At 36.3% G+C, this 15,176-nt stretch overlaps 1 protein-coding gene across 1 annotated transcript; it reads right to left on the bottom strand.

Annotated features, from left to right (window-relative positions):
- Positions 1-11,667: 11,667 nt before the first annotated feature.
- Positions 11,668-12,987, bottom strand: LOC120353104 (GATA zinc finger domain-containing protein 10-like). Its single transcript, XM_039435748.1, has 2 exons — positions 12,820-12,987; positions 11,668-12,303 (listed from the first exon to the last, which is right to left on the bottom strand). Exons 1-2 carry the CDS (start codon positions 12,985-12,987, stop codon positions 11,668-11,670), a joined length of 804 nt encoding a protein of 267 aa, XP_039291682.1.
- Positions 12,988-15,176: the final 2,189 nt, after the last annotated feature.

Here is a 15,176-nt window from a genome sequence, read left to right as displayed (position 1 = left end):
GAATAGGTAGTATTGCTCATGTGTGGAGCGGGTTGCCGAATGTGCATTTCAATGTGCTCGAGTGTAGGAGCAGTACTAGGTAGACTCCTAATGTGTTCCATATGAGGGGTGAATGGTTCTCTTTTCTTCTTTCATCTTTTTCTTTTCATTCTTTAAAGGTGTGGTGCGCCGTTTTACTTTTCCTTTCTTTTCAGATTACTCCATACCTGCATTGCTGTCAGCTAGGTGCTGTTGTTATCGTGTTATCGGGAGATAACGAGCGACGAAGTCTATTGCCAATATTGCTGTTATAATCATTGGAGCAACAGGTTGTTTCTTTTTCAGCGTTAGGTCATGCTTATCTTGTGGGTTTGAGAAGCCTGACCTACTGCACTGATTATTATTCTTCTTTTCAGCTTGACATTCTTCTTTCATCTCTCTCTTTATTCGTCCTGTTATCTTCTCTCTTTCACTTCCTTCTTGTTTTCTTGAGTGCTGTACTTCAGGTGTGTGATCATGGGTTCAACACGGAGTCAACCGGTACCTCGGATGCTGTATTTTCTTCTCATCACCAACCCCCCCCCCCCTCTCCTTAGTAGGAGTGGGGTGTCACAAAGTGAATTTTTGTGACGGATGGAGAGCCGTTGTCTAGTGTAAAATTAGCGAATTTATTCTGTTTTAGAATAAGAATAGGGTCGACTGCCAGATATATCTTGTTGGACTTGTAGTAGTGTATGTACATCATCACCATCGCCGTCAACCCCTTTGAATCATCAGCAGCGGATTCATCTAACCAGAAATTTCCAGATCTTGTTTACCACTCTGAGTGTTCTCGTATTTTGTATTGCAGCAGCAGCAGCCGTATCATCAAAACGATAAGTGGCTACCAAGTTGAGTCGGTATCATTCTTCTTGTAATTTCTGGTGAGAAATATTGTTTACCGGCCTGATTTAGTGTAGCAATTAGTATCATTGTCATCATTAGCTGCACCCTTAGCATCAGCACTAGTGGATTCAAACCCTGTCACATGACCAGTGGCGTGATCGTCTTTTCAGACTCTCATTGGTCGGGAATCTCTTTGCCCCGGCCTCCTAATTTTCAGCGACCGGGTGCTGCTTCAAGAAGACCTGGGAGAGAAGCAGTTGTTCGGTGAACGGGTTCGTGTACGGCTGCGTTCCAAGCAGCATTCCTAATAGTGGTGTACTAGAGGGTTAATATTCTATTCTGTATTTTAGTGAATGGAATATTGTATGTTGAATTGCCGACTGTTTGAAGGTGGATTTTCCTGGGGGATTCTCTGTCCTTGTAGGTTTCATTTAGGGCAGTTGTTCGGTGAATGGGTTCGTGTACGGCTGCATTCCGAGTGGCGTTCCTAATAGTGGTGTACTAGAGGGTTAATATTCTATTCTGTATTTTAGTGAATGGAATATTGTATGTCGAATTGCCGACTGTTTGAAGGTGGATTTTCCTGGGGGATTCTCTGTCCTTGTAGGTTTCATTTAGGGCAGTTGTTTGGTGGTTGAGCGTGAGATCGGGTCACGAATCTCCTCTCCTTACGACATTCCCGATATTAATTATTTATAGGAGAATTATTCTATTTTGTGTTAACATAGAATATTGTTGGACGAGTTCCGGGCAACTTGAAGATAGAACTTCCTGGGGGATTTTCTTTCTTGTCAGTTATTTTTCCTAAATTCGTATCACTGGGGGTGAATGAGTTATCCTCGGTTTTGAAACCTGTAAGGGATCTCAAGTTTGTGCTACAAATAGTTGAGTGGGAAATTTAGCTAGGCTCTTATAGCAGATTATTTTTGAGAACTCAGGTGCAGCTTGAGTTTGTCCTTGTCGAAGTTTCTAGACTGTGATGTCCATTCTCTTTCTTTCTCTTCACTTTCCCTATTCTAAAATCCTTCTAGCTCTCAGGTACAGCTTGAGGACTTCCTTGTTGAAGTTTCTAGACTGCGGCATCCTTTCTCCTACTTTCTCTCAACTTTCCCTTTACTAAAGTCCTTCTAGCTCTCAGGTACAGCTTGAGGACTTCCTTGCCGAAGTTTTCAGACTGCGGCATCCTTTCTCTTTCTTTCTCTTAATTCTTCCTGTGTTAAAATCCTTCCTGATCTCAGTTTCAGATTCGAGATCATCCTAGTCGCGGGTTTTCAGAACCGTGAATCCTTTCTAAAATTCTTAGAAACCTGTCTCCTTCAATAGCAAATATTATTTGCTGGCTTTACCTGTGGAAACTCACGAATTTTCCCCGTGATCTCAGTTGCAAATTAGAGATCGATCTTGTGGTAGTCCTTAGACTGGCAATTACTTGGAAAAGTCTATTGAAATCTTTTCCTGAATTAGGAGTCTCTGACTCGATATTTTCCTTGTGGAAAATCCTGGAAGAAGCCTTTCCTACCCTGACAACGACAGACTGTTGTCTTCCCGATATTATTCTACAGACTGTGTCTGTGAGAAATCTTTTCTATCCTCTCATAATAGTCGACATACTGACTATTAATTTAAAAGCGTTTTGGACGATTGAGAGCGATTCCCATACCCTTAAGGGCAGTCACAGATTGGCCCTTAATAAGCGGCGCGCAGTCACCAGATTAGCGCGGAAATCCCGTTTAGCAGTTTCAGAATTGCTGAAAATCCTTTCGCAGCTGCAGGCTCGCGATTCAGAAATCCTCCACCTAGAACCTCATCCTCTAAACTTTAATTACCACGTAATTGAAATTGATATACTGTATTTAGCTAGCAGGTCCAGCTTGCTGAGAGCTAGAGCGCAATTCTCAGATTGCGGATCATTGAGCAGATATTTATTTGCTGTAGAGAATAATAATCTTATTATTGATTCTCTGTTCCCTATACCCTATACCGTATACCTCATACCCTGCACCCTATTCTCTATAGCTTACACCCTATACCGTGCCCTATTTAACTACATCTTAAATACTACTAATAACTCCATAGTTCCGTCATACCTTTACCCCATAGCTCTTACCTTAAACCCCATAGAAAAACCACATCCCGGGCTTGCAGGTACAGCTTGCTCGCCGTCAATTCGCAGTTGGTTCAGATTGCGTACTACCTTTATAAATAGAATTATTGGTAGGGATCTGATAGTCAGATCCGTCTCCTTGTATAGGGTTATCTTAATCTCCCTTAACACCCACCCTGTATTCCAAAGGCCGAGGGCCGAATCGGCCAGCAACGGCACGGGCAAACACTCTTCCACTGAAAGTAAAAATCTCGCGAAAGAAGCAGAGGGTAAAGAATCAGGATAGAGGGAGAAGTGTAGGTCCGGTAACTCCACCTGTCAGTACGACTACTGACCCCAACCCATATCCGACTGTAGCTAGTCCGCGTTGTAGCAATACTTCGCAATTATTAGGAAACCTAGAAGGTGGAATAGGACACCTTAATATTATATAATTTTCGTTTTTTCCATCATTAATATTCTTATTCGTCTTGTTGTAATGAAGAGATAGAGACCATTTGCAAGTCTCTATCTTAAAGTAGTCATGATAAATCGATTTCATAGTTCTAGCTTGTAAACTCATGCTTATGGAAAAATTCATATCAAATTCATACCATGGATAGCTATTCATAAGCACTATGAACTGCCATGAGTCTCATTTCTGGGAAAATTGCAGGAGCTCCGTAATATTCTTGAGAAAAATGGCGGATTATTACTAAAAAACCATGTTTCTCACGATTTTCTCAAAAATGACTTGACCGATTTTTTTCAAATTCATACCCTGTATAGTTATTTATCAGCTCTATTAACTGGCATGTTTCCTTTTCGTAGTCTCCTGTTTGTGGGAAACTAATGGGGGGTCCACTCCATCCCTGAGAAATAGACTTTGTTGTGCATGAGGTAGGTAGGTAGAGCAGTTCATAAAAAGAACACATAGTCGAGATATTTCATCTGTAGAACAGCTGTTTTGACTTTAGAAAAAATCATCGAATTTCACAATATACACAAAGGAAAAAGTACTCTGATAACAATTATATATATATATATACACATATACAGTAGTCTGATCATAGTTTCAAATATGTTGCTGCCAATCGTCATAATGTTATTCCCCTAAATTATTCTCCTTTAAGAATTGAGCTTACAGTTCAATGAACAAGGAAAGTTGTGTGAGTGTACCACACCAGATTTTTTTATTATTGTTGGTCACTAGTGAGTTCCGAAATAAAAAAAAAACCAATTGGTATCTTCCAGATGTTGTTCAAACACTGCAACAGTAAGGTATAAGCTTCATTAGCTTCATTCTCAGTTTCATTATTAATAGTGAAATTTGCATATCCAAAGTATCTATATGCCCATCCCACTGTAGAGATTTTCTAATCGCCATCTCATCCACAATCAATGAGCACAGAAGTGAATATGATGTTGCTGCTGCTTTGGTTTTTATAGCCAAAAGGGCTTCTTTGCAGAATCTTGGGTCCCCATTCACAGTCTGATACCATTTTGCAATTGTACAAGGATGTGGAAGCAATTTTGCAAATGATTTCCTAACATAACTACCTATATCCCTTTGGGGGAAAAATTTTAAAGTTAGTGTGAAGTTTCTTAATTCAGCAGAGAACTTCCCTTTGCTTTTGGCCCTACTGCAAATATGTTTGGTTATGTCTGGTAATGAATCAAGTACAATGTTTTCTTCCTCTTGCTGTGCTACCAAATTTTATCCAAATAGGTTGGATAGCTTTCACCTATCATCTAAGAAAAGTCATCGGTTCCAAATAAGCTGATATCTTCATATATCATGGATGGATCTAATGCTTATGAATAAGAAATTCAGTTCAGAGCAAATCAACTTATAATTTTCATAATACTTGGGCAATTTACAACAAAAATTTACTGAACAAAACCATTTGATACTTAAACAGGAAACTCTTACAAGCTAAAAATACTTATCTCTTCATATTGAATTCATTTGTTTGGCTACAGACTTACTTCGAAATTATAAGATACATTCAACACACATTTAGAAAATGATAAAATTATTCAGATCTCAAATAAAACATTTTAAACTTCACTTAAACAGAAAATTTTCAACAGGACAAAAACGATTCTATTTCAGCCAGCAGCCATTTTTTCTGAGGGAGCTACATAGCTCGTTTTCTCAAAGGACACACCTTAAAAACGTCATCAATGCCAACCTCACTAATAAAGGATACAACTCCACAAATTTCATTTATTATACTCAATAAAACTTTATTTTTAAAGTTATTTTAAATTTATTCACCCTTTATGTTGTTTAGAATTATCTGTTAATTCAGAAATATAACTTTATTACAGTAGGATGTTCAACACAAGTGTATCTGATAAATTCCCAGTGAAAGTTTAGTCCACATATCGATTACACCGATATTTTTTATCTCATTGATATCTTGAATATCAAATTGAAGATTCACTTTTTAATTGAGAAAATTGTAATATTACACTCTCTAATCAGATTTCTCTTTCTCAATTCAATAATAATATTTTTCAGTGGGACCAACCTTCTCTTTAATCTGTCACTCTTCTGTTTGTAGTACTTCAGTTTCTTCCTGACTTGTGTCAAATTCACCTGTGTTTTGTGCAGTTGACTGAGTTGAGACTCCAAATTGATTTTCCTGGGAGTCAAATCCGGGGATGTGATACTGGGAGTAGCTTTTCTGGTAAGCGTGGAAGGTCTAGGAGGTGTCTCTAGTCTTCCTTTCCGTATTTTCTGCAGAATAAATAAATTTTAAACTTACAATACATGTTTAAATTTTATAGAGAAATTACAAAATGTTAAAATAGGAAACCGGGTTCCAATGACACACAAATAATTAACATCACTAGTAGTTCTGTGAATAGAAGACTTTGTGCAATTATTAGTCTTGTATTCAATTGGTCAGAGAAAGTTTAACAATAAATTCAAAAAGTATCAATTTTTGCTCTCCCCATTAATAAAAATCCATTAATATAAATGAGAATGCACTAGTACACATTAGAAATAACAATTAACTTTAATATTAGTTAGGGTCAATTTTTCTTCTCTCTGAGTTAGTACCATTAACAAGAATTGCTTGTTTAAAAAAATAAATATTTCAATTTAATTATTGAAGCCTATTGTTAAAAAATCCTCTGGGTAAAGACCCCCTTATTTATTTGACAATAAGGCTGGAATTCAAGCAAAGATTTGAAAAATGTTCTTCAGATGTACATCACAACACATGAAATTAATTAATTTGTTACCATACCATTAATTGTTCAACACATTATATATAGAAAAATATCTAACAAATTTTGGTTTAGAGTGTGCTAGACCACCAATAAAAAATACAGTCTCTCTTCACCTCATTCAATTTCAAATTTACACAATAAAAATAGTTATTTGATCTTTTCTGGCTTTTTAAGATGTTCAGGAGAGTCAAATATACCATGAATAAAGCAGCTGCTTTATTCCAGTCCCTAAGTAGATCTGAAAGACATTGTTTGCAGACGGCTCTCGTCTGATGTCAGAACAGGTTTCTTTCCGGCCGCTGAATTTCAAGTGTGCTAAAACAGCTGATCAAAAAACTTTTCATTATTTGAGTTTATTATTCAATAATTAGAACATTTATAATAATATCATTTTATTGTCATTTGAAAGAATAAAAAAGTATAAACTCAACCTCCCACATAATTGAGGTTATTTAGACAAATCAGAATAAAAAATAAAAATACTTGGACAATTTCCTGATATTCAGATTACCTCAGATTTGCTACAGCTATGACATTCCAATTTTGCTTTGGAAGTGCTTAATAAACAATATTATTCTCATATATATATATAATATATATATATATATATATATATATATATTGTCAAAAATGGCCCACGTTTGTAGGTCATAGATGAAGAATTTTCGAGCCAAGAAGATAGCCTCTCATAGAGTCACTTATAAACTATGAAATAAAGAATTCCTTTTAGAGATTCTGATCAACGTTTTAATTCAATTTTATAATCAGGGTGTGGATGTTTTGAATAAGTTTGATAATTTATTGCACTTTCAAGCCTTCATGAAATTAATTGAATGTTCTTTCCAAGGGTGTTCTTATGAATTTCTCAATTTACTATGGATATTTTATCAATATGACCTGGTTTGTTTGAGCGATCGGGTTCAGCATAGAGGTCGTCTTTTGGCCGTGGTTGTCGGTGATGCCCTCAGCGGCGGAGTTGGTCCAGTCATGCAGCGTCGTCCTGGTCCCCGTGTAGGCTCCGTCCGTGGTTCAGCACGCAGCGGTCCTCTTCACCGTTGTTTGATGCGCTCGTTGTCCGTTGTCCGTCTTGCCTCTCAGCCCAAGCACACGGATATTGACTACATTGGCACACAGAAAACACTTATAACATGAATGGTCTGGAGATTCAGAAATTTGGCTGCTGACTGTCTCGAGCTGACGTCTCCACAGGTATTTATAGTGTGCCGCCATTTTGACTTACTTTTGGAGTTCATAAACATTTTAAGTTTTGAATCTCCATCACAATAATTCAGTTCACTATTTCAAATTTTAAGTTAGATTAAACTATTCCCACAGAAACTAACAGAGAGTAGATTCTTATTTTATTTAAATAAAAGGATGTGCAGGCTGCTTGAGTCAAGCTCCACTCAACATGTCTCGAACACAAAAAACTACAAATACACTTTTTTGGAGCTTAGGAATTTGAAATTTACAGGTAATGTACATCAAAATTCCTTCTTTCATGTGTGGTAATTTGTTTTGTAAGAATTTCTGTATTTTTAGAAATATAAGTGTTTGAAAATTGTGATTTTTCACGTGGTCTTCAAAGTTTTTCAGATCAATTTAATATTTTAATATGTTAAAAAGTGAGATTTATGAGCTTGATCTCATTACAAAATAGTGCTCTGCAACTTCTGTTAATATAGAAATAGAAGTTTTACAATGATTAATTACTTTTCCGTAATGGTATGCAAGTGTTGGAGGTTAGGCTTTCTCTACCTTGAACTACTTTACTTTGAATATTTGCTAAAATAAATTAGTAAAATATAATTAGGCTCTCAAATAATAATCCAGATAGTTTGTTTTTATAGAATGATAATTAATTTTTTTCGGAATTGCGTTATTGATAAAGATTTTCCAAGATTTCCACTAATGTGTTTGGTGAGGCTAGTTTTTCTTTTTTAATTTCCATTTTCTTCTCCATAATCATGATTTTCCAAGGAAATATTGAGCTAGTCGTGACATAGGCTCCCTTTCCGGCGAGTGACTAATTCCAGTTGGTCGGTGGAAAATACATAAAACGTCTTGTGAAATATTTCCTTATTATTCATTTTATCTACTCTATCATTGATTATTATGACTACACTTATTCGACATTGAAGATGTTGTACATGCAAGTACTTAGTATTTTTGCGAGGTTTATTCTCGTGATTTTTTATAATTTTTCATTTTAAGTTCTACTTTGATTATTATGATCAACATAAATTATTAAACATTTATAAGTACACTTATTCAACATAGAAGATGTTCGTACATGCAAGTACTTATTATTTTTGCGAGTTTTAATTCTCGTGATTTTTTTTTTTTTTTTTTTTTATAATTTTTCATTTCAAGTTCTGCTTAGATTATTATGATCAACACAAATTATTAAACAATGATAAATACACTTATTTAACATAGAAGATGTTTGTACATGCAAGTACTTAGTATCTTTTGATTATGTAATTCAAGTGTGGATCGTCTGTTTGAGCTTCCTGTATTTTTGAAGGAGTTAGCAGTCTTTTGTGTACTAGAGGAGCTATATTAACTGGAAACGGCACACCTTGTATGTAATCTGTAGTATAGCAATTGAAGGTTGTTTCGTTGTTGTAAGTAGCATCTATTTCTCGTGACAAAAAATCTGCGGTTTGATTACTCTTTCCTGGAAGGTGTGTTAGTTCTAAATTGAATTCTTGTAGCGCTAAAAACCAACGAGAGATGCGATTGTTTGTCAATTTTGCAGTTCTGAAAAATGTTAAAGCTTTATGATCTGTGTTGACAAAAATTTTCTGTCCCAGAAGTAGAGTGCGGTATCGTAAACATACTTCTAATAGACTTAACAATTCTTTTTCTGTCACCGAATATTTTCTCTGTGCATTTTTCAAAGTTTTGCTGTAGAAAGCTATAATGCCTTTTTCATTATTCTTATCGAACTGAAAAATTTCAGCCCCTATGGCCTAATGCGACGCATCCACGTTTATGAAAAATGGTTTTGATAAATCGGGGTGATGCAGCATAACTACTTCCAAGAAACGTTCCTTTATTTCACAAAAAACTCTCTCTTCTTCATCACTCCATCTCCACAAATTTTTTGACGAAAGTATATGACTGAATTGCTTGGTGTAATGAGACAAATTCTTACTGAATTTCCTGTAAAATTGTAGAAAGCCTATAAACTTTTGTAATTGTTTTCGATTCTTTGGCGAAGGAAAATTTCTGATTGCTAATATTTTCTCCTCATTCTGAGTGATACCTTTTTCATTTATAATATGCCCTAAGAAATGTACCTGTCGTTTAAATAGATTGCATTTTGATAACCTTAGCTTAAGCCCATTTTCTCTTAGACGCTGGAAGATTGTGTTTAAATGATGACAGTGCTCGTGTATAGTGTGTGAGGCAACAAAGCATCATCTACGTATACCGTGCAAAATTCCGCAATATCCTCTCCCAGGGCTTGTCGTAAGCACTTGATGAAAATAGCCATTGCGTTTCGTATACCAAAGGCAAGTCTTGTAAAACGTAAATTCCTTCCATTGAATAGAAATGATAAGTAATCACGTGACTCTTCTGCTACCTCTACTTGCCAATAACCAGAACTAAGATCAACGGTTGAATATATGGATTTTCCGTGAAACGTTTGTAGTGCCTCATCAATTTGCATAGGTGTTTCTCGGTCATCCTCCAGGATATTATTTAGAGGACGAGCGTCTAAGCATAATCTCACAGTATTGTCTTTTTTGCCAACACAGACTATGGGTAAACTGTAAGGTGAAAAAGAAGGTTCTACAACTCCTAATCTCTCCATACGATCTATTTCAATCTGTGCTGCATTTCGTAATGTGAAGGGTATTGAATAATTCTTTGTAGTATGCTTTATGTGGTTTAACGTTAAGTTGACATTTAAAATGGGTTGCACGACCTGGTGTTTCCGAGAATACGTCCTCATGCTCGCGTAATAGTTCAATTATTTCAGTTTTTCCCTCTTCTGGATACTCATCACTATAGCGAATGTCATTTAATAATGCTTCGAATAATTGTTTATCCTTGGTTTCATCAGACTCTCTACATTGCCATTGTTCAGTGTCCAATCTCACGAAATCGTCGTCTCCTTCTTCACGCATGTGTGTAGGCCTATCACTTGGTCCTTGTTCGATCACTCTTATTTTAGGAGTATCTACGTGTTGCGCTTCTAAAATGAGTGGAGTGGTTAGCATAGCTCCCTCTCTTCCTTGGCGAATGGATAGTGTCATATTGGTCAAATCAATGATAGCTTGGTAGTATTTCAAAAAATCAACGCCAATGATAAGATCTGGACAGGATGCTGGATAAACGAGGAATGTGTGAGAGAGTACTACATTATTTAACATCGGTATTTCTAGCAGGCATTGTTTTTGAATTTTTACTTGGCGACTCGGATTTATTCCTTGAATATAGGTCGAACTAAGCGGTAGGGTTTCAATTCTCTGCTTTGACTCTATACTGGAGAATAGATCAGCTTGAATAATACTGCATTGTGCACCAGTGTCTATCAATGCTTGCACTTTCTTACCGTACAGATTACATTCAATAAATGCTTGAAATTTTTTTAATTCGTTTTCTTCATGTCCTGTATCTTCTTCTAATAAGTCAGCGATTATCTCGTCTCTGAATATGGTTCTTAATTTCATGGGGGTGGAACTTTCGTCCTCTGGGAAATATCTGATTGATTTATTTAGTAGTTTGGAGCTAGTAGCGGTTTCGTTATCATTCGAAATAGGTTCAAAATTATTTCTTCTTTCGTAGTAGGCCTGTTTATCAGTTTCGTTAATCAAGGGTAGGCTATCTCTGTTTCGCAGTGGTCTCTTTCCAAAAGCCGTTATTTCCGATAAAGTATCACGGTCTGTTTCAATTTCTTTTCCATTGCCAGTAGTTTCATTTGAGCAATCCGCCTGTTCACAATGCTTTTTGAAGCGCATACGTTTTCGATTTCTTATACGCGAACATCGGTATCTCGCGTGTGATGTGTGATTGTTGTTCTTTTCATGAAAAATGTATTCTCTTTCCCGTACTCTATTTGGAGTATTTTCTTTAAAACAAGTGTGTTTCCTCTTCTTTGCTTCAGACTCCTCATCACTGTTTTGTTTTCTAAATTCTATTTCCTTAATACAATCAACAATCCCTACACAATCGACATTATTCACACGATCTACATTCATTATACCTTCGGTTTTTTCTTTCTTCCGATTACTCCCACTTATCTCTCTTTCATTATAAGTACTATACAGCTTACTAGGCCTGAATAATTTCATTTGATTAATTTCGTAATCCTTAGTACAAGTTTCAGACATCTCCGAATCATCATAATTATTGTTTATGTTATCTCCCACATTTGCGTCTGGTTGAAGGATAGCACTCGATTTCGGCGTAATTCTCTCGATTGTTTCTTCTTCTATCGGTACTATCCTTTCCTTTAGTTGTCAGATATTTTTCATTGGTGTCCCTGAATTTGAATTCTTGCTACATGGATTGTTGTTGCTGGGGTCGGTGCTGTGAGGGTGGCTCGGTCGCGCATCACTCGGCTTCGGGCTCTGTGGCGGGTTTGGCGAGTGTGTCTGTTTGTTGGCGTGGGAACCTCCATCTCTCACATGCTGACTCTCGTGAAATCTGCGTTGATTGTCGCGGTGTTGTTGGCGTTGTTCCTGCGGTCTCTGATTCTGCTGCTGCTGGCGCTGGTCCTGCTGTCGCGGCTGTTGCTGTTGCTGTCGCGGTCCGTCTCCTCCTTCATACGTCCTTCGGCCTGCTTCCTGCCTGCTAGGCTCCAATCTACGAGGCTCCCATCCACTAGGCTCCCATCTACGAGGCTCCCATCCACTAGGCTCCCATCTACGAGGCTCCCATCTGCGACTCTCAGGATACGTGCTGTCTGCTTCTCTGATGCCTGCTGATAGCCGCTCGTCGTTGTTGGTTGCGTCGAGTCTTTTGTGATTGACTCGTGGGTTGTTGTCGTTTATTGTCTGAATTCTATTCAGACAATCTTCCAAGTCACGCAGATTATTGATTTGAGGACAAGAGAGTGCTAGCTGAACGTTGTAAGGGAATTTCTGTGTTATTATCTGAACCAAATTAATTTCGGAAAGTGGGTTATCTAATAAAGAGCTGAAATATTTTATTTCTGCTGCAAAATCGCTATATGTATCTGTTCTACTATTGAAACTGCATGTTATTATCTTGTTTAAGACAGTTTGTTGTTTTGATAAGGACCAGAATCGGTCTAGGAATGCCTTAGTGAAGTCACCCAAATTATTAAAATCCTCCATACGACTTCTAAAGAATGTTAGAGCTTCACCTCTGAGATGCTGAGCCACAAGCTGTAGACGCCAGATTTTCCATGGTATTGTTTGAAGTTCATTTATAGCTATGATTTGATTCATGAATTCTTTTGGTTGCGGGGTTTTTGGGGTATTATTGAATTGACCTAGATTTGCTGAAAGATTGGATGCACCACATACCTCATATCCATTAGGTGATTTTTCCTTCACTAGTTCATTGATAAGACAGGTTTCTTCTATTTTAGTAATTTCGGCATGTGTTTCGTTAATCTGACTTTGTAAATGAACGCGAACGTTTACCATTTCCTGTTCTTTAATCTGACTTATCTTGTCATTTATCTCTATGATTGCTTGTCTATTCTCTGAAATTTTCTCGGAATGCTCTTCAACCTTAGCTGAGAACTGAGCTGTTACTTGTTGAGTACTATTTTTAATCTCTTCAGTTAAATTCCTATGACTAAGCTGCATAGCAAAAAGACTCTTCATTGATTCGGCTAGACTTTTTAAAGTAACTTCATTATCGTCTTTATTACTAGCTTGAGGAGAACTAGCAGAATTTCTTATTGAAGTGGGAGAAAAATGAGTTTCACTATATTCGGATTTGTTTCCTTCAACTTGTGTTGATGATAAGAGGGCCAAACTTTCTCTACTGAATTCATTGTTTGGTAATCTATCTTGAGATTCGGATTCGGCATTATTATTATTAGCCATCTTTTTAGATTGACCTTTCCTATTCTATAAACTCCAGGTAATATTATTATCAAAACTAAAATCAATTATAGGGCACTAATAGCAACAATTACGATAACTGAAAGAATTTATCTTGGAAAATTTCAAACATAAAATTTCAAACACAAAAATTCATGCAGCCAAATTACATTCCTATGAGAATCTCCAAACGTGCAAAATAAACATCAAACACAAAATAATACGAGAAATCTTAGACAAACTGTTTCTGTGGGAATAAACAGATTCAATATGCTTATGAATTCTGATAATTTGAGAATTTCTTTGAATATTTGAGTAAAAAATTATTATGACATTGATCTTTGATCTCCCGTATTGATAAATCATATACGGATTGTGACTAAACTGAGCGCAAATGAGTCGCCTCAAAAAATTGTTGTAAATAAATTAATTTGGTGAAATTGAAAAAGATCTAATATTGGCTTGTGCAATTATTAATCAAACTTAATGCAACACTAGTTGGGGCCATGTGTCAAAAATGGCCCACGTTTGTAGGTCATAGATGAAGAATTTTCGAGCCAAGAAGATAGCCTCTCATAGAGTCACTTATAAACTATGAAATAAAGAATTCCTTTTAGAGATTCTGATCAACGTTTTAATTCAATTTTATAATCAGGGTGTGGATGTTTTGAATAAGTTTGATAATTTATTGCACTTTCAAGCCTTCATGAAATTAATTGAATGTTCTTTCCAAGGGTGTTCTTATGAATTTCTCAATTTACTATGGATATTTTATCAATATGACCTGGTTTGTTTGAGCGATCGGGTTCAGCATAGAGGTCGTCTTTTGGCCGTGGTTGTCGGTAATGCCCTCAGCGGCGGAGTTGGTCCAGTCATGCAGCGTCGTCCTGGTCCCCGTGTAGGCTCTGTCCGTGGTTCAGCACGCAGCGGTCCTCTTCACCGTTGTTTGATGCGCTCGTTGTCCGTTGTCCGTCTCGCCTCTCAGCCCAAGCACACGGATATTGACTACATTGGCACACAGAAAACACTTATAACATGAATGGTCTGGAGATTCAGAAATTTGGCTGCTGACTGTCTCGAGCTGACGTCTCCACAGGTATTTATAGTGTGCCGCCATTTTGACTAACTTTTGGAGTTCATAAACATTTTAAGTTTTGAATCTCCATCACAATAATTCAGTTCACTATTTCAAATTTTAAGTTAGATTAAACTATTCCCACAGAAACTAACAGAGAGTAGATTCTTATTTTATTTAAACAAAAGGATGTGCAGGCTGCTTGAGTCAAGCTCCACTCAACATGTCTCGAACACAAAAAACTACAAATACACTTTTTTGGAGCTTAGGAATTTGAAATTTACATGTAATGTACATCAAAATTCCTTCTTTCATGTGTGGTAATTTGTTTTGTAAGAATTTCTGTATTTTTAGAAATATAAGTGTTTGAAAATTGTGATTTTTCACGTGGTCTTCAAAGTTTTTCAGATCAATTTAATATATTTAATATGTTAAAAAGTGAGATTTATGAGCTTGATCTCATTACAAAATAGTGCTCTGCAACTTCTGTTAATATAGAAATAGAAGTTTTACAATGATTAATTACTTTTCCGTAATGGTATGCAAGTGTTGGAGGTTAGGCTTTCTCTACCTTGAACTACTTTACTTTGAATATTTGCTAAAATAAATTAGTAAAATATAATTAGGCTCTCAAATAATAATCCAGATAGTTTGTTTTTATAGAATGATAATTAATTTTTTTCGGAATTGCGTTATTGATAAAGATTTTCCAAGATTTCCACTGATGTGTTTGGTGAGGCTAGTTTTTCTTTTTTAATTTCCATTTTCTTCTCCATAATCATGATTTTCCAAGGAAATATTGAGCTAGTCGTGACAATATATATATATATATATATATATATATATATATTATATATTGTTACATTATTTTTTA

Source organism: Nilaparvata lugens, chromosome 9, assembly GCF_014356525.2.
Source record: "Nilaparvata lugens isolate BPH chromosome 9, ASM1435652v1, whole genome shotgun sequence".
In the NCBI taxonomy this organism is placed as follows: Eukaryota; Metazoa; Arthropoda; class Insecta; order Hemiptera; family Delphacidae; genus Nilaparvata; species Nilaparvata lugens.
Note: the sequence above shows the minus strand (reverse complement) of the source record. Positions and strands in the feature narration are given on the sequence as shown.

Bases quoted from the DNA above. Each gene is read 5' to 3' on its own strand.
- LOC120353104 (XM_039435748.1), bottom strand. From the start codon at position 12,987: ATGCAGCTTAGTCATAGGAATTTAACTGAAGAGATTAAAAATAGTACT. The intron at 12,304-12,819 runs GTAAACGTTCGC...AATTTGGTTCAG, and splicing joins AGATTAAAGAACAGGAAATG to ATAATAACACAGAAATTCCC.